Source organism: Pan troglodytes, chromosome 3, assembly GCF_028858775.2.
Source record: "Pan troglodytes isolate AG18354 chromosome 3, NHGRI_mPanTro3-v2.0_pri, whole genome shotgun sequence".
Taxonomy (NCBI): domain Eukaryota; kingdom Metazoa; phylum Chordata; class Mammalia; order Primates; family Hominidae; genus Pan; species Pan troglodytes.
Genome location: NC_072401.2, coordinates 48,926,040 through 48,944,303, shown reverse-complemented (window position 1 = coordinate 48,944,303; position 18,264 = coordinate 48,926,040). Strand labels below are relative to the sequence as shown.

Here is an 18,264-nt window from a genome sequence, read left to right as displayed (position 1 = left end):
TCCCTCTGCCTGAAATCCTCTTCCTGCCTGGTTCATGCTCCTTGAAGTCTGTTAAAGGTCACTTCCTCAGCCAGGCCTTCATGACAAGCCTGCTTCTGTTGTCTCCCTGACCTCCTTTCCCTTCACTCCAGATACCACCTGCTATAGTATTGGCTTTTATCATATTATTGATTCCAATTAATAATTACACATTGCTGACTTGTTTCTGTGTATACTGTTTACCGCCCCTGCTAGAAAGGCTCTGTTTCTATTCACTGAGGCATACCTAGCATCTAACACAGTGGCTGGCAGAGAGTAGAGACCAACATAAACTGGAATGAATGAATGAATTCATCTTTCTTTGAGGCTCCAGCATGTTCCTTTTTCATGACACTTGAAGACTACTAAAATGTGACTCTCTTTTTTTTTTTTTTTTTTGGCTAACATAGTCACAATTCACTGTGATGTGTGTACATTTTTAAGTTCACTCCTCTAGAAAGACAAGTGTACACTTTCTAATACTATTTCACACCCCTAGGGTTTTCAAGGTAATAGAAATAACTGTCAGTAAACTGAGCTCCTCACAGAGAGATATATATAGTACAATTTCTGCTTTAAACTTCTGCCCAATGGGAGATTTTTTTGCAAAACAAAATCATTTCAAAAACCCCTCTACCCCAAAATCTGAAAGGGTTAATATGTTCTTCATCATTAAGGAGGCTTAATAAATATCACTCTCATATTTCACAATATTAAGCCCATCTGAGTTTAAAGGATGCGGAAATTTCTTACCTGGAGTCTTTTCTGACTCTTGCTTTCTCAAAGGAAAATTCAGGGGGTTTGTTCAGGTCATAGGTCCGGGTTGTTGGCTCAGCAGACACGCCAGCCTTTGCTCCCCTCCTGCTATGGAGAGAGACCAATCCAGAGGTCTTCCGGTGGACCTCAAGAGGCACTTTATCTGGTGAGGCCTGAAGCGGGCTTCCTCCCTGCATATGCACCACATCCTGCAGCTTGTTCAGCTGGATGCACTTGTTCTGGAGCTCCTCTGTGAGTTCAGCAATGGCCACAGTCTGCTTCGACAGCTGCTCCCGCAGCTCCTTCAAATGGTACTCCCGCTCCTGGATCTCAGCATCCTTCCTCCTCAACTCTCTCTCCAGCTCTGTCACCTTGTTCCGCAGAGCATCAGTGGTGAGGTTCCCAGAGTGTCCATCTGGGTGCTTGGAATGTTTAGGTTTCACTGAACCATTTCCCATTTTGCTCAGGGACCTGAGAGGGCACAGAATTGGGAAGTATCAAGTGGAGTTTCACTTCCCAACAGTCCCCACCATTCCTCTCATTCCTATCTTGTTTCATAAATAGGAACACAGCAATCTTCATTGTTTGAAAAGCAATAAATTTCCCCATGTTTCCAGAAAAAAAAAAAAGTTATCTATTGATTTCTTTTTTCCCTCCATGAAGAGGAGTTGGCATTTGGGTTCATTCTTACCTGTCCCTTTGAGAGCATAAGTATCACACCTAACATTTTTCACAAATGGTCTGAGTTACCTGCTGTTTTCTCTGGACAGTCTCTCTGAACAGCTGCCAAAAGCATCACATCAAAACTGTGATTTGGATGTCAGCATGGCAAAGATAAAACGCAAATGAGCAGCTACAACAACAGAGGCATGGAAATGTCACAACTTTCACAGCTCCCCATGCGGCAACAGTAAGAAACCTTCCCCAGATTTAGAAAATTACACATCTGCATTTCTCAGAAGACGGAAGCAGAGTTGGTGATGGCTGATTAGCACTTTCCTCCTGCTGTATGTATCTATTAAGTTTTGCATTTCTGATAACACTCACTGCTAAAACACTTCTGAACTGTGGTCACCAACAAGAAGAGTTTTAAAATTGTTCTGCATCCTCTACTTTATGTCCAAAGTGGAGGATCTCCAAAATGTACCACCCATGCTGCAAGGCTCTATTCTTTTCCTATTAAGAATGTCCTCCTAACATTGGTGTAGTGTGGGAAGTTATGAAAATTTCAAAATTAAAAAAATGAATATCTTCAGTTCAGGCCCCAAAGTAATCATGAATCTAGTGAGTCTCTGGATGTGGTATGCAGATCAGGGGTTATGAGGGATGATTTAGTTTATTCAGAACTTGTTTTAGTCTAATAGCTATGTATTTATCTTAACATGTATTTGAAATATAAATAACTATCACCACAAAGTTGTGATCTTATTGCTATTATTGCTTCAGTGAAGACTAAACTAGGTATTCAGGTTTACTGAGTCAATTCGATGAAAATAAAAATAAATCATCTGCAGATAATAAGCACATATGAGCAGAATCACAAAAGTAGAACTTGAATGTGTGAACTTTGGGAAATACTGCTCTGATTAATTATTATAATGTTTAAAGGTTTTTTAGACTACCTATTTAAACTTCATATTTTTGCACATGCAGTTTTTGACAGCTGATATCATTTGGCTGTGTCCCCACCCAAATCTCATCTTGAACTGTAGCTCCCATAAATCTCCATGTCGTGGGAGGGACCCAATGGGAGCTAACTGAATCATGGGGGCGGGTCTTTCCCATGCTGTTCTCGTGATAGTGAATAGGTGTCATGAGATCTGATGGTTTTATAAAGGGGAGTTTGCCTTTGCTTTTCCTTTGCCTTCCGCCACGATTATGAGGCTTCCCCAGCCATGTGGAACTGTGAGTCCATTAAACCTCTTTCCTTTATAAATTACCCAGTCTCAGGTATGTCTTTATTATAATAGCAACATGAGAACAGACTAATACAACAGACATAACCCAAAAGGCATTACAACACTTGTAAACTAAGCTTGAATTACTTCTGATTATCTCAAATCAGAAGAAATGAAACAGTTTTATAACCCACACATCTGCCCCTCTCGCCCTCCAAACTTCAAACTTAAATAGAAGTGAAATACTTAGAGTTTTTTCACTAGTTCTACCAGAATAACTGTGACCTCTACAACAACAAAGGCACAGATGCAAAGATGTAACACAGCATCTAGATTTCAAACAGATGTGACCAAATAGTCAATGCAGATTGCCTACAATGGATGGTGCAAAAAACAAATGCATTTATAAAAGCAATCTTGAAACACCTAGTTATTTCTCATAGAATTCAGGTTCAAAGTGGTCATTAATAAACATTAGCCTTTGGAGAATTGCCTTAATATGTTGCAGAGATGCAGCAGGTTTAACCTTTAAGTTTCTGTTGACTTGGCAGCATTTACTGATCTTATATATTATGAATGTATAAGAAGGATGAAGAGACTAGAATTCAAAGAAGTAGCCCTGGACATACTTGTATCTTGAATAAGCAATTCAGAATATGTTATATTGAAATCTGAGAATAAACCTGAATGAGATTATGAATTACAAGCATAAGAAAGGTGCTCCAAAAAATCTGAAATTAATGTGTACACACGTTTTTAACACGCATCAGTGACCCATTTTCTAGACAGCCTTCTTGGTTCATGGAGAAGTATTCTTAGGTCAGTAGAGAAAGAAGGGAGATGTGATGGTAGGAGGAAAAGGATTTGCCTTATAAATAAAAAAGCACGCATAAAAACTTTCAAATCTAATATTAAACTAACAACTAACTCATTTTTGTTCATGGAAAAATTGTTTACTAAGACCAAAGTATCATATACCATATCAGGGGCATATCCCATCATGGATTTGCAGTCAAATTTGACACAGAAAACAGTTTTAGCATTACAAATATGAAAAGGCTTAGAATCATTTTTGCTCTATGGATGGTATTCAAAAAATTCTGTACCAATCCAATAATTTTACAAACTTGAAGCACAGTTAGGTAGAGGATGTTAAATTCTCCCAAAACACCAATTACCCTCTGGTTTAGTTGGAAGCTATGTAAATCTTTCAAGCTATTTAGAATTTCAAAGAGGGGTAAAATGAGAGTAACTAACTCATCTTTCAAGTCACTAATTTAAGATACATAAGTAAGTTACTAAATGGCTCAATACTAGTCTGATTTCTTACTTAGTTCATCCATTTAAATATTGCTGTCCCTGAAGCCAAGGTTTCAAGTCTCTGGCTTCATAAAACCTAATTAGATTCACTCTGTTTCCTGTATCAGTCACTAAGATAAGCTATTTCTCAAATATGTATTGCTAGCCACAAGGAGAAATGAACCATAGGATGTTGCTCCATCAGTCTGGCAACTGCAGGTTATTAAAATCATTCTTACAGTCAGAGGGCAGCACATGATGCAATAAGAAATGAGTCTGGAGATAAAGATCAGAATTTAACATGAGCAATAGAGTCAGGCCAATTAGGGTTATAAAACAATCTGCTCTTTCTCAACCTTCTATATATTCCTAAAAATCTTTGAGTCTTACTTTCTCATCTACAAAAGGGAATATATTTATATCCATCTCGTAGGGTTACTATGATTATTACGTTTGTAAAGTACCCCATATGATGCCTGGCAGGTATCAGACATGAAGTAGGTAAGCAGCTCTTATTATAGTATGTAACTGGAAACAGGCAATTAATGTCTAGGTGTGAAGAAAACCCAGAGAGGATCATTTCTGGGTAGGACAGAAGTCTAGTAAACTGGATGTCTTCCAACAAGAGTCTTTTGTGGGTTTTTGTTTGTTTGTTTGTGACAGGGTCTCATTCTGCAGCCATGAGATGCAGTGGCCAGTGGTGCAATCACTATAACCTGAAACTCCTGGGCTCAAGTGACCCTCTTGCCTCAGCCTTCAGAGTAGCTAGGACTACAGAGGCACACCACCATGCTTGACTGATATTTTTTATTTTCTTGTTGAGATGGGGTCTTGCACTATGTTGCTCAAACTGGTCTCGAAATCCTGGGCTCAAACCACCCTTCTGCCTCAGCCTCTCAAATGACAAAACTCTTTAAAGATGCACATTATTCCTTTGGGAGGCGGTGGCCGGGAGTAAGGGACTCTTACTTTGCCTGGATTCTATCTTCCATTGAGAAAAGAAGTCATTTGGAAACAAACAGCCTGGAAAACAAGTTCCCCACCAAAAGATGGAGACAAAAAAAAGAATTATGAACGACACGGAGCCAGTTCATAACTACAAGGACTTAATAATTGAAGCTCTGTAATTCCCTCATGTAGCCCCTATTTATTTTCACACACTGCAATGAAATGCTTAAAACATGGAGGCCCACCTAATTATCTTTGAAGGCAACCAAAAACCATAGTTCACTCTGGAGGCAATACTCTTCTGCAGTTAGGTATAGGAGACAGCAATCGAATGAGTAGTGGCATTTCACTAGAAGAGAGGAAACTACATAAGACTACAAATTATTATATTAATGTAATCGCCATTTAGAAATTGCTGTCCACCAAGAGGTAATTAGAAGAGACATAAGAAAAGCAAAAGTGACTGTGAAGGCGCTTGCAGGCGGATTAACACCTGGCAGTCAATGTGGGAGGAATTAAGCTTTGTTTTCTGTTTTTCCTCCAGCCCTATAGCAGTTTGAAACCAGAATCTTGGCTCTGGTCTAGATAATATCTATTTCTCTCTCTACCCATCTGGAGTCTGTTATAAATATACACAGACAAACACACACACACATATATAGATGTGTGTGTATAGCTACATGTATATCTGTCAATATGGGAGATGGTATGGTGCTGGCTAAGGTTATGGATCCAGAGTCCCAGTGGAAGCACTTTCATTTAGTGGTCTATATTCCCTCAGGCAAGATACTTGAGTGTCAATAATGGGAGAAAAAGATAGAAACATAGAGAGATAGACAAAACAATGCTGCCTGTCATTTACAGTTTTTAGAGGATTAAATGAGATAAATCATGATGAAAATTTAGCACAGGTATTAGCATATAGTATTTGTTTAAGAAATATTAAATATTACTATTATTATTACATTTAACATTATTTATCCAACAAGAGAATTTATCTTAGAGGAAAAACTTATTGAACTGAAAACATGTACTAAACCAACACAATATTGAAGGAGAACTGATACTGTCCAACTTTAAGGCTTACTAATAAAGTAACGGTAATCAATATAGTGTTGTATTGGTGAAAAAATAGACAAGTAGATCAATGGAACAGAACAGAGATCCCAGAGGTAGACCTAAACAGTACAGTCAACTGATCCAAAGATCAAAGAATACAAAAGAGAGCAAAGACAAGTCAATGGAGAAAGGATAGTCTTTTTAACAAATTGTACTGGAACAACTAGGCATTAATTTTTTAAAAAATAGAATCTAGATACCGATCTTATAACTTTCACAAAAATTAGCTTAAAATGGATCACAGACCTAGATGTAAGAAACAAAATTACAAAACCCCCAAAAGACAACATAGGAGAAATTCTAGGTGATCTTGGGTTTTGTGATGACTTTTTAGATAAAAGACCAAAAAGCCTGATTCATAGACAGAAAAAATTGATAATTTTGACTTGATTAAAATTTAAAACTTCTGCTCTGAAAAAAAAAAGAAGAAAATGAAAAAACAAGCCATAGACTGAGAGAGCATACTTCTAAAACATATGTCTAATTCTGAACACTCAATAATAGGAAAACAAACAATCCAACTGAAAAATGGGCAAAAGATCTGAGCAGACACCTCACCAAACAAGGCACACAGTTGATAAATAAGCATATAAAAAGAAACTCAACATCATAGGTCATTAGGGAATCTCAAATTTAAACAATAATGAGATACCACTACACACCTATTACAATGACTACAATCCAAGACACTGACAACACCAAATGCTGGTGTGAATATGGAGCAACAGGAATGCTCATTCATTGCTAGTGGGAATACAAAATGATATAGTTACATTAGGGGACAATTTGGCAGCTTCTTACAAAGCTAAATATACTCTTACTCTACAAGCCAGCAGTCATGCTTCTTGGTATCTACCCAACTGATATGAGACATATGTTTTCACTAAAATCTGCACATGAATGTTTATGGCAGCTTTGTTTATAATTCCCAAAACCTGAAAGCAACCAAGAAGTCCCTCAGTAGGTAAACGGATAAACAAACTGTGGCACATCCATATAATAGAATATTATTCAATAATAAAAGCAATATCAGCCAATAAGAAGACATGAAGGAACTTTAAATGCATATTGCTGGGTGAAAGAAGCCAATCTGAAAAGCCTATACATTGTATGATTTCAACTGTATAGCATTCTGGAAAAGACAAAACTTGGAGACCATAAAAAGATCAGTGGTTGCCAGGAGCTTGGGGAAAGACAGAAAGGAATAGGTGGGAAAGAACATTTATAGGGCAGTAAAACTATTCAATATGATACTGTAATGATATACACATTTCATTATATATTTGTCAAAACCCATGGAATATACAAAAGGAATGAACCCCAATGTAAACTATGGACTTTAATAATAACGCATCAATATTTGTTCCATCACTTGTAACACATGTACCATACTGATGAAAGATGTTAAGAGCAGGGGAAAGTGCTAAGAGGTGGGTATATAGGAACTCTGTGCTTTTTACTCAATTTTTCTATAAACCTAAAATTTCTACAATATAGAAAGTCTATTAGTTTAAGAAAAGAATTATGTATTAAGAAATGAATGCAAGAAACCTGATAGCACAGTCAAGGGACAGGCTGAAACGTGTGATGGATGGAAGGAGAGTAATGAATAATGAAACTGAAAAAGTAAGATACTGAAAAATTTCCTACGCCACATTATGGTATCTGAATCTTAAGATACACTAAGTTCTCTAGTTATGTGGTCAGATTTGTCCTTTAGGAAAATAATATTCTCATAAATGAGGAATGGAGTAAAAAGAGCTTAGAGGAAGTAAGACAAGGGAAGATACTATTGCACCAATCCAAATAGGAGGTGATAGTTTAAGGATTAAAGCTCAGAGTCCCAACACTATTTAATGACTTGAACTTCTTGAACTCAAGAAAAAAATTGACCATCTCCGTGGTAGCCAGAGAGAAAAACATTGCCATATGAGATTCAATAAAAGTTACAGCTATATGTAACACTGCAATGTCCTTCCCTTCAATAAATCATGGAAACCAGAATTGATTTTTTAATGATAATGGGCAGTTCAGCTGGAAATCAGAGGAGTGAATTATACAGACTTCTACAGATAATATTCTAGGTGGATAGGAAACTGATACATTTGATGTTACCAATAGCTTGTCTCTCTAAAGTTCCTTTAGAAAATAATTGAATATATAAATCCCTGATTCTTCTCCCTGAAGCAAACCACACAGAGTTGTTGTCCTTGTGAGAAACAGCTCACTTTCACATCAATGCCACAATTAAAAGCATCTGTCCATCCAACCTTGTGACTGTTGACCCGGGGCTCAGTTTGGAATCTACTGCTTGTTTTCTCTGTCCACAGCATCCTGGCTGGAGAAAAACTTTCTCTTGACAGGAAATCATATGACCTTATTGTACCAAAGTTGCAGCTACTCTGGAGGTTGGTTATCTCTTTAAAGTGCCTCCCTCCCATCCCCCCAGCAGAATGTTCGCGGTGAATTTTATGAATGCCACTATCCTATATTTGACTGCCAAATTCAGCTATTTTGGGGGCTACATTAACAGATAAACAAGCAAGCACACAGAAATGTAGGTCTGTAAGTCTAGGTCAGAAGACTATAGCTGACAGAATTTTTGAGTGGTGGCAAGAAGAAAGACGATGAGGATTTGAAAGTTTATATTGTGGCAACTGGGTAAAAGGTAATGTCATTGACCAAAATGAGGAGCAGATCTGAGGGATAGGACAGTGAGTTTAATTTTGGATATACTCAGTTTGAAGCACCAGTGGAAACTTTAAGGTAGAGAAGTTTAGTGAGCAGTAAGAAATGAGGGACAAGAAAAGCTAAAGAAAGAGGAAAGCTGAAAATATTAAGCAGTTATTGATACATAAATAGAGGCTGAAGTTGATGAATTGGAGGCAAGTGCCCAGGATATTAGCGATGAGGAGAGGAAGAGTGTCTAGGTCTATACGAGGTTGGAAAGAAAACTGTAAGATATGGTAAGAAGGTACTGCTTTAGTTAAAGTGAGAGAGGATGTGAAGAGATTAATATTAAAAGAAGAGGGTGAGTAGGAGGAACACTGCAGGATAGCTTCTCTAATGTAGTAATTAAATGGATGTGCATGGGAGGGCAATCAAAATGATTTCAATGTTTTGATCTTAGGAGGCTTGAAGGAAAGTAGTACTATCTACTCTTCATTCATTCAGTCATTCAAAAAGAACACATAGGGCACCGTGTATGGGCTAGACACTGTGGCACTGACAGAAGTCAGGAGAATGAGCATGCTTTGAAAAGACAGTAATGAGTCTGGATTTACATATATTGAGTTTGAGATGCTTGTGGGTCATCATGATGCAAATGTCTAGCAGGTAGAAGCAAAAAAGAAAACTCAAGGGAAGAGATTGCTCCATAGAAGACTTGAAGTACCATTTGTAGATGAGATCACTAAGGGAGGTAAGAAAGGAATGTCTCTATTGTTACCTATGAACATATAGGTAATATCTGTGGATATTATTTGTGGGAGAAGAGGAGGAGAAGCAAACCACAAAGGAGAAGGAACACGTGTACCAATAAGAGATTTAGGAGAAGCATCAGAAAGGCCATGCAGATAAGATCCTTAAGAGGTGAGCAGGCTGTACCTCACATCCCACAGGCCTGTCACAGCAAATGAGATCAGAGAGAAAAGTGCTGAATCTGATTTGTCAAAGAGTGGGGATAGACACTCAACTACAAAGGACCATGGAAAGAGCTGACACTAAGAGTAGAGCCTGCAAGACGATATCATGGTTCACGTGAGGGATTTTTAAAATAATGAAAACTTGAAAATGTCTGTAGCTCCAGGATAATGAAGCACAGGAGATAGGAAAAACGAAAACATGGGAGAAGAAGAGATAATTCATTGGAAAAATAGCCTAGAGGAAGCAAGACAATAAGGGATCACATGACTTGGGCAACAGCTAGGCAACATATGCCTTCACTGTGAGGTGAATTCTCATTAGCCTCACTTGTAATGACTTCATAGAACTGGAGTTAAGGATTTCATGTAAAAGAGAAAGATCCCTGGGCATCATCTTTTCAGGTCGTTTATTCTTAGTCATACAGCGTTCCAACGGAGAGGATGCGCTCTAATTCTCCATAGAGAATTCTCTACCATATTAGCTCATACCCTCCTGTGCAAAACTAAACAGGAGTACTGAAAACAGCTAGTGTATGTTATGTGGGATGATCGCCTTCTTCATGAGTTAAATAGAAACTTGCAAAGAAAAGAGACAATTTCTAAGAAACTCTAAATATGGGGCTGTGGTGGGGTGGGGGCAGGTGTATGTTGCTCTCTTCCTTAAAAAAAAAAAAAAAAAAAGAAGGAGAAGAAGAAGAAGGAAAAAGCCCCTGGGAACTTGGGGAACAAGATGAAGATCAGGAAATCAAGGCATTTGTCCCAGCGTCACCCTTCCTACCTACTAATTCTGCATGCGTTGCTTTTATTGTCAGCTCTGGCCTCAGCTGCTTTGTAGATGCACCGTAGTTCTTCTCAAAACTGAACCTATTTCTTTTTTTCTCATCCCCAAAGTGGCTGGTTTCTGGGCTTTGTTTGCTCTTGTTTCTTCATCACCGAGAAATACAGAAATATGAAAGCGCCTCACGGTGCCCAGAGTGACAAAAGGACACCCACACAAGTTTACCAGGACTCCTAAAAGTCCTTGCCTGAGGACTGTCCCCTAGCAACTACCCAGAGCTCGACGAAGCAAAGCCGGGAGCGCAAGCCCTGACAGCACCGCCAAGCCCCTAGCTCGGAGCAACAGCCTCCACCGCTGCTCCTCGCTAAACCTAGAGAACCCTGAGGACTCCCCACTGGGGCTGAGCCCCTCCCGCCCTCAACAGAACCTCTAAACACAACTAGCCTTTTCCTGCCTCCAGGAGCTCACGAAACGCTGCCACACCGAGCGAATGCAACGCGTACACACGTCCACACTCGAACAGCACAAGCAAGAGACCGGCTGGGTGTGGAATAGAGGCGCACATCGCGCAACGCATTCACAGCATGCACACGCGCGCACCCCGACCCCGTCCCTCCCCGCGCGCCCTCACACCCCGGCGCCCAAGACCCCCGGCCCACGAACCTCACCAGACAGCCGGGTAACTTTCCAGGTGCGCAGCTTGTCACCTCGGCGCGGCCGCCCCTGCGTCTCAGCGTCCTCTCCCACGCCGCCCTCCCCAGCCGCCTGCGGCGCCGGAGCCCAGCGCAGGTCAGCTCAGCCAGCCCCGCCGTGCACACGGTGCGCAGCGTGGGCCCGGGGCTGCCGGCTCAGTCGCTCCGGCTACGTGTGAGCCGGGGGCGCGGGTTAGCGCGATGCGGGCAGGAGCTGCGGCGGCGTCGGTGCTGCCGCCTGGCTCCGCGGCGGGGGCCGGTGCAGAGGAGACACGCAGGGAGGGAGGGAGGGAAGAGAGGAGGGAAGGAGGAGGGAGGGGGTCAGCCGGGGCTACTGCCTGGATAGTAGGGCGCCGGCTTCCCTAAAGGTGGGGTCACCCGCGCCCGCACCCACACTAGCCCGAACCTTTACTCCCGACACAGCCGCAGTCTGCACTTTATACCCCATACCCTCCAGAGTGAGGCAACTTAAGTAGGGCGATAACATCGTGGTTGTAAGCATTTTTGTTCATGTTATTATTTCTATTTCAAGTGTATGGGACGAGGGGAGAGGAAAGTTCAGGGAGGTGTTCATTTTTTCCTTCCCCTCCCTTTCCTCCATCCTTCCAGTCTGTTTTCACTGCAGGCTCTCTCCACTTCGCCTTCCCTCCCAGAGCTCAAACAGGCGCACGTACCCTGGACATGCCCTCCTCTGTCACACCAATGCCTTTCTACGAAGACATGTGACCCCGAAGCAGCTCGTCGACGCGCCCCTCCCGGACTCTGGGGCCATAACTTACATCTAGTTTCCCAGTTCACGTGATGCTGGGGGCAGGGGTTGAATCGAGTTTCGAGGCACAGAGATTATACCTTCCGAATCTGCAGGTCTTTGGGCAGGGAGCTTTCTTGATCACCCAAGCAGATAATGCTCTCTCGTCACCTTTTGAGTACTTTTTTTTTTTTTCCTGAAGGGTGCAATATGGTTTTCTAAATATATATGTACACCCCACCGCATTATTTGCTGTGCTCTGGAGTTGTGAGATCTCCATGTGGCTTTTTCCCTTTCCTTCTGCCCCCAGAGGAATTTCACCAGCAAATTCACGGAGGACAAGGGCAGTTTCTGTGTTGAGAGATGGAAAGTATAGTGAGGGTCTATTCCTCACTGTGCATCTAGAGAATGTTACAACCAACTCTCTTGGGTTTTTAAACCACATGGTGGCAGTGGGGCTCATGTAACATTTGTATACACTGTTACATACATAAACTTATATAAAAAATGAGGCCCATATAAAATATGTTGAATGAGACCATTAAGTTTCAGAGGAGGAGGAATATAGTCCTGTTTGTTTTTCTGCTAACTGGAGGAAAATCGCGAAAGTACACAAAGTACTTTTTCATGAAGCTATCCCAGAGTCTGTACATTTTATAAAGACCTCAAAAAAAAATTAGAGGAGAAAGGAGTGAGGAAGAATTCCACAGGAAAAGAGAAAATAAGTAATTGTATGTCACTGTAAAAATGGACTTTTAAGTTGATGGGCTGAATTTTTATGAGCGATTTAATGACAAAAAGGAGAAAAACAGATTTTCAAAGTCTTCACTTTAAAAAAAAATTTTTAGATTCAGGGGTACAAGTGCAGTCGCATTACACGGACATAACACATAGTGGTGAGGTCTGGGCTTTTAGCGCACCTATTACCCTAATAATGTGCACTGTACCTAATAAGTTGTATTTCCTACCTCACCCACCTCCCACCCTCCCACCCTCCCACCTATTGGAGTCCCCAATGTCTGTTATTCCATTCTGGATGTTCATGCCTGCCCATTGTTTAGCTGCCACTTATAAGAGATTCTGCAGTTTTTGACTTTGTTTCTGAGTAATTTCACTTAGGATAATGGCCTCTAGTTCCATCCATGTTGCTGCAAAAGATATGATTTCATTGTTTTTGTGGCTGGGTAGTATTCCATTGTGTGTGTGTGTGTGTGTGTGTGTGTGTGTGTGTGTGTGTGTAGTACCCCTGAATCAAAAAAAAAAATTTCCCAGTTTTTCAGGTGATAGGTACACAGTGTATGTGTGTGTATACCACCATAGTGTGTGTGTATATATTTTGTATATATATATATGTATATATATGTAATATAAAACCACATTTATAAATCCAATCACCCCTTAATGGACACGTAGGTTGACTCCATGACTTTGCTATTGTGAATAGTGCTGCAAAGTCCTTACATTTCATTGAGTCCTGGGCTTTTTTAAACAATGGGTTGCTAATTAATGGATTATAAAATTGATGTACTGGGTCAAAGCCAGCATTTTTAAAATGATACCAAATAGAATAAAAAATAGCAGAGTATGCGCGCACACTGGGTCAACTGGGTCATATGTACTTTCTTACCGTTCATTGAGGTAAAAGCTTGAAAGCTGTCGATGCAGTGCAGGCTGTTGCCCAGGGTCACCCAGCTAGGAAGAGTTTGAGGGGGAACCTAAGTTCCCTCCCAGCAATCCTATGCTCTGTCAAATCTACAACTCTACCATGCTGAACAAGGAAACAGAGGAAGAGAAGGAAAGTGACCACTTTTTGAGCTTTTAATTCAGTCTTTCAACAAATGTGCTTTCAGCAGCTCCTGCATCTCAGGCCCAGTGCTAAATACTTAGAATTCAACGGTGTACAAAATTAACTTGTGATCTCTGCCAACTTAGAGTGTACAATCCAGTGAGAGAAACAGACATTAAATAAGTAAACACAAAAGTAAGCATATGTGGGAGAAATACTGTGAAGGAAAATGAGAGAAAAAAATATGGGGTTATAATTTAGATGTGGGAGGCTGCAATTAATAATTAACCCAATTTAGAATGGCTTAAATTATAAGGAAACTTACTGTTTCACAAGGCAAGAAGTTCCAAGGTCAGGAGGCTCTAGTTGGTGAATTCAGGAACACAGTTGTGTCTGGGAAGGCCCTGGCCTGTTCCCGTTATTCCCCCTGCCATTCCCAGTATGGCAGCTTTGTCCCCTGGGGCTGCTCCGCCCATGGCCCCAGGATGACTGGAACAACTCCATTTATTATGGGCAATCCCAACAGTGCCCAAAGGTCGCAGAGATTCTCTTTTCCAGAGTCGGGAAATCGTTCTTGGAAGTTTCCAGGAGACTTCTCACCTGTCATTAATCCAAAGTAAGCATGTGTTCACACCTAAATGCTGGAGGTGGAGGGGAGAATCACCATTCCCAGGCTCTTAGGCTCTGCAGGACTGGTTCCTAACTCTTCCCGATTGCATTCTTTGAGAAGTGCTTACCCGAATAAAAAGGAGAGGGTGGCAATGGATGCTGGGTAGGCAATCTAGAGTCTGCTACAGGAGCTCAGGAATAATGTCTCTCTGGAAAAAAAAAAAAAAAAGTGGAGGGCATTTAAACTTAAGATGAGTAAGAGTGAGACAGGGAGTGAGGAGGAAGCACCTTCAGGCTGAAGGAATCTGGCCTGTGATGTTGGACTCTGTGTCATGAGTTAAAGGCTTCCATGTAATTTCTCATTTACTCCTTTGACCTGAGGAGGTAAGCACACCTGAGGAAGGAAACTCAGAGAGTTAAGTAACTTTGATCAAATTCACAGAGCTAATAAGTTGCAGAGCCAGTCTATATAATTCCAGACCCTAAAATCTTGACTTCTACCTTTACAAAGACAATGAGAAATCAAAATCCACTGGCCTTTCTTTGCCATTGACTGAAGAACACAGCCCCCTCAGAGGCCCGTCTGCAATGTTAATCTAAGCACATGGGCAATGTGGGACATGCTCATGACTAATCCTCCTCCCACTAGGTAAGCCTCTGCTCCACTAGGTCTCCTGGTCTCTGCTAAGCACTGTCACCAGAGCACCAGAGTTCTCACATTGTCAAAGTTCAGAGGTAGCCTATGGAGACGGGGATGATAAAAGGCCTGTCTTCCCTTGTTTTATACACAGAAAAGTCCCCAAGCAGCCCAAGTGTTTCACAGAAACCTCCCGGTTTTGCCCACTTTCTGTTTCTTGCAGGGACCTGCATCCAAGAGGCTGAGCTAGGAAGAGATCCAGTAATGTTTCCATACTTAATTCAGACTCCCAAGCCCCTGGATGACTCAATCTGAGTTCAGGATCATCCCATGCCAATCTTATTTTCTTGGGATAAATTTCCTCACAGGAGGCTCTATAGTTACCTTTGCACACAGACTCCTGTCAGGGCACCCCATCAGATCAGCCTTGTGCTCATAATCTTTAATTCCAGCTTGGAGCCCTCCAAGGCCCGACTGAGGTCCCTTCTATGTATCAGCAGAAAATCTCCTGGGGACACAAGAGGGACAAAACTGCTATGCTGGTGATTCACACTCCATTTTCTCACCATGTCTTTGGTTTTGTTTCCTTCCCTCTTTTATTCTTTCATTTATCTTCAGGCTTCCTTATCCTACCACACTAACTCCATGAGCAGCCATTTCAGTTGCTTAGGCTAGAACCTCAAGTCATAGTGCCCTTCTTTCTGATTGGTTTTGCCAAACCCTAGCCAAGAGAAAATCCCATTTGCCTTTGATGCTTTTGCTGTCCAGGTTCCAGCATCACTCAATATGGTTATAAAACTGGGCCAATTGGATCCACCCAAATTTTCTTGTTATCTAAGCTCCGTGCAGCCCACAATCCCTTTATTTACCTCAATACTATTTATCTCTTCCATGAAGTCTTGCTGACCATGAAGGATAGTGCTTCTCTCCCATGACCCCACAGCAACATGGTGCTCCAAGTTACAAATCCTTGTTAACTTGCCAATCTCCCTTATTAGACTTCAGAGCAGGGACTTTGTTGTATCAGTGCTTATATCTCCAGAACATACCCAGCTCAAGTCTCTTCATTATTTAAAAAATAATTTAAAATGTTCACTCTTTAATCTACTATCTTCTTTAAAAAAAAGAAAAAACTGTATATTAAGATACTAGAGACTTGAAAGTGAACCCCATATGTGGTGCCTCTACTTCCTCTGTGGAAGCTCATCAATAATGTCATACAATCTTCCAGGCCTAGCATTGGAAGCATCAGTCTTCTTTCTACTCCTCTTTCCAAAGGGAAAGTAGCCTGTCATTTACCAATGCCTTCCCAGTGATCCCGGTTGGGGATGAGAGTGTTATGGGCATTAACTCCTGGTACATCTGGGCTATTTCCAAGCTCCTCCAAGCAGCAGCCAAGCCTTCATGTGATCTCAATCTAGAATTGAACAGTCTCTTGCCCATGCTCTCTCTGAATGTCCCCCCTCATCTGTTTCCACTCCCACCCAGTCCAAATTTTCCCAGGATTCTGGCTTTAGCCCTTTCTTCTCTCTCTCTTTCTCTCTCTCTCTTTTTCTCTCTCTCTCTCTTTCTCTCTCTCTCCCTTTCTCTCTCTCTCTGTCTCTCATCTCATAGCTTCACTGATTATTTCTAGGTGTCCACCCCTTTTCCAGAACTTGCCAGCACTGTACTTTGTCTCAGCCCTTCTTGTGGTATTTATCACTTTCTACTTTGTATTACTGGTGCCTAACTACATTTATCTCTCCTACAGAACTGTAAACTCTTGGAGGGCATGGTTCACATTTGATTATCTTTGCTGTATCTCTCCCAGTACCACACACAGCAGGTCCAATCCTAGAGTTGATAGGAAGCCATGATTTGTTATCCAGAAGAATTTTGCTTATGTTTCTGAAGTTCTGTAGAAAGAATTTGGAACATGTTCTTGATTTTCCTTCTGGAATAGACAATTGTTTAAAATAATGATATGAATTAGAAATTAATAGTCTGTCCAATTGACAATCAGGTAATAGTAAAATTTACTTTAAAAGTACAAAATATAAATAAATTTGGTTTTCTGGTTTTATCTGTACATAATAAGTTTCAGCCCAGGGTACACTGACTTTCCTAAATAGTGTTTTTTTTTCCTAGGTATAGGTAGTCATCAAATAATATAGCCAGTGTACACTAACTATGCACTAGGTTCACAGTATTTAGCATCCCACCATCCTGTGCTATTTCAGAGTCAACCTGGACTACCCATCCAACACTTAACGTCTCAACTCGTTAGTCTTCCCATATCTAATAGCTCCATCTCAGCTTCAGCCATCACTCCCATAGTCACACCTGGAAATCCCTCTAAAATCACCAATTCTGTCAGTGCATATGCACCCCAGATCTGCACAGTCCCGCCTGCCTCCAGGGCTTCAGCCCTTTGCCTTGCTTCTCAGCCAGAGTGGCCCAAGCAATGGCTGGTGTTGTCCCCATGGTTGTAAAGCCCAGGCTAATGCTGTCACTGACCTCGGCCTCCCTTGGATCCAGGGCCAGACCAGCATGACCTTCATAACACCCACTGTAGAGGGAGCATCAGCAGCTCCAGGCCCCTGGGCTGACCTGACTGAAACCACAGAAGCTCTGGCTTCCCTCACTGCTGCCTGGAGAGGCCCAAAACACAACCCAGAAATATAGTGGAATTAATGCCCTGTGGAGCCGACTTTGACCACTGAGAGACAGGAGCCAGGGTGAAGACAACAAATAAATTGTTCACCCTTCCTGCCCACCCAGGAGCTGTTCCAAGATGCAATGGTTCTGTATTTCTGGCTACTCTGGCATGACTCAGCAACCAGCTTTGTTTTCTAGAGAAGCTGTAGACAAATCGGTAATGCACAACTTTGAATCTGCTTTTTCTCCTTCTCTCTTTTATTTCTGTTTTTCTGCTCATTCTTGCTTCCCTAGGATAATATTCTAAATAGAGTGTCACATGTGAGCTTTACCTTAGGTTCTGTTTTCTAGAGAAACCAAACTAAAATAAGGCATTATACTCTGTGACAACTTTCCATCCTTCAAGCTTAATTGTACAATTACATTCTCTTCATGTGTTTCTGGCCCTATAGTGACCTCTAGTTCCTTGATCCTCTATTTACTTCCTCACTGTCTTTACTATGCTCCTTACACAGTTGGGTATGGAATGCATTATCTCATGCTACTGGTACCTTGCCCCAGCCTTACGTCTTGCAATAGCCAGGAGAAGCCCCCATTAGGAAGGAATTCCACTTCTTCCTCTTGTACTTAAACAATAAAAACTAGTGAAACAAGGTAGATATAGGTCCTTTTCTCATAAACTTAAATTCTGGGTC

General features: G+C 41.3%; 1 protein-coding gene across 2 annotated transcripts in view; it reads right to left on the bottom strand.

The window, feature by feature from the left end:
* The window catches only part of PRKG2 (protein kinase cGMP-dependent 2), a 126,771-nt gene extending 115,355 nt beyond the window's left edge, over positions 1 to 11,416 (bottom strand). Inside the window, exons 1-2 of one of the 2 annotated variants that reach the window (XM_016951535.2) lie at positions 11,124 to 11,416; positions 772 to 1,245 (exon numbers count right to left, since the gene is read on the bottom strand). In XM_016951535.2, the coding sequence (XP_016807024.1) occupies positions 772 to 1,232 (461 nt within the window). In that variant the 5' untranslated portion in view covers positions 1,233 to 1,245; positions 11,124 to 11,416. The remainder of the gene's footprint in view (positions 1 to 771; positions 1,246 to 11,123) is intronic. The other variant, XM_009447662.3, reaches the window with a different exon arrangement.
* Positions 11,417 to 18,264: the final 6,848 nt, after the last annotated feature.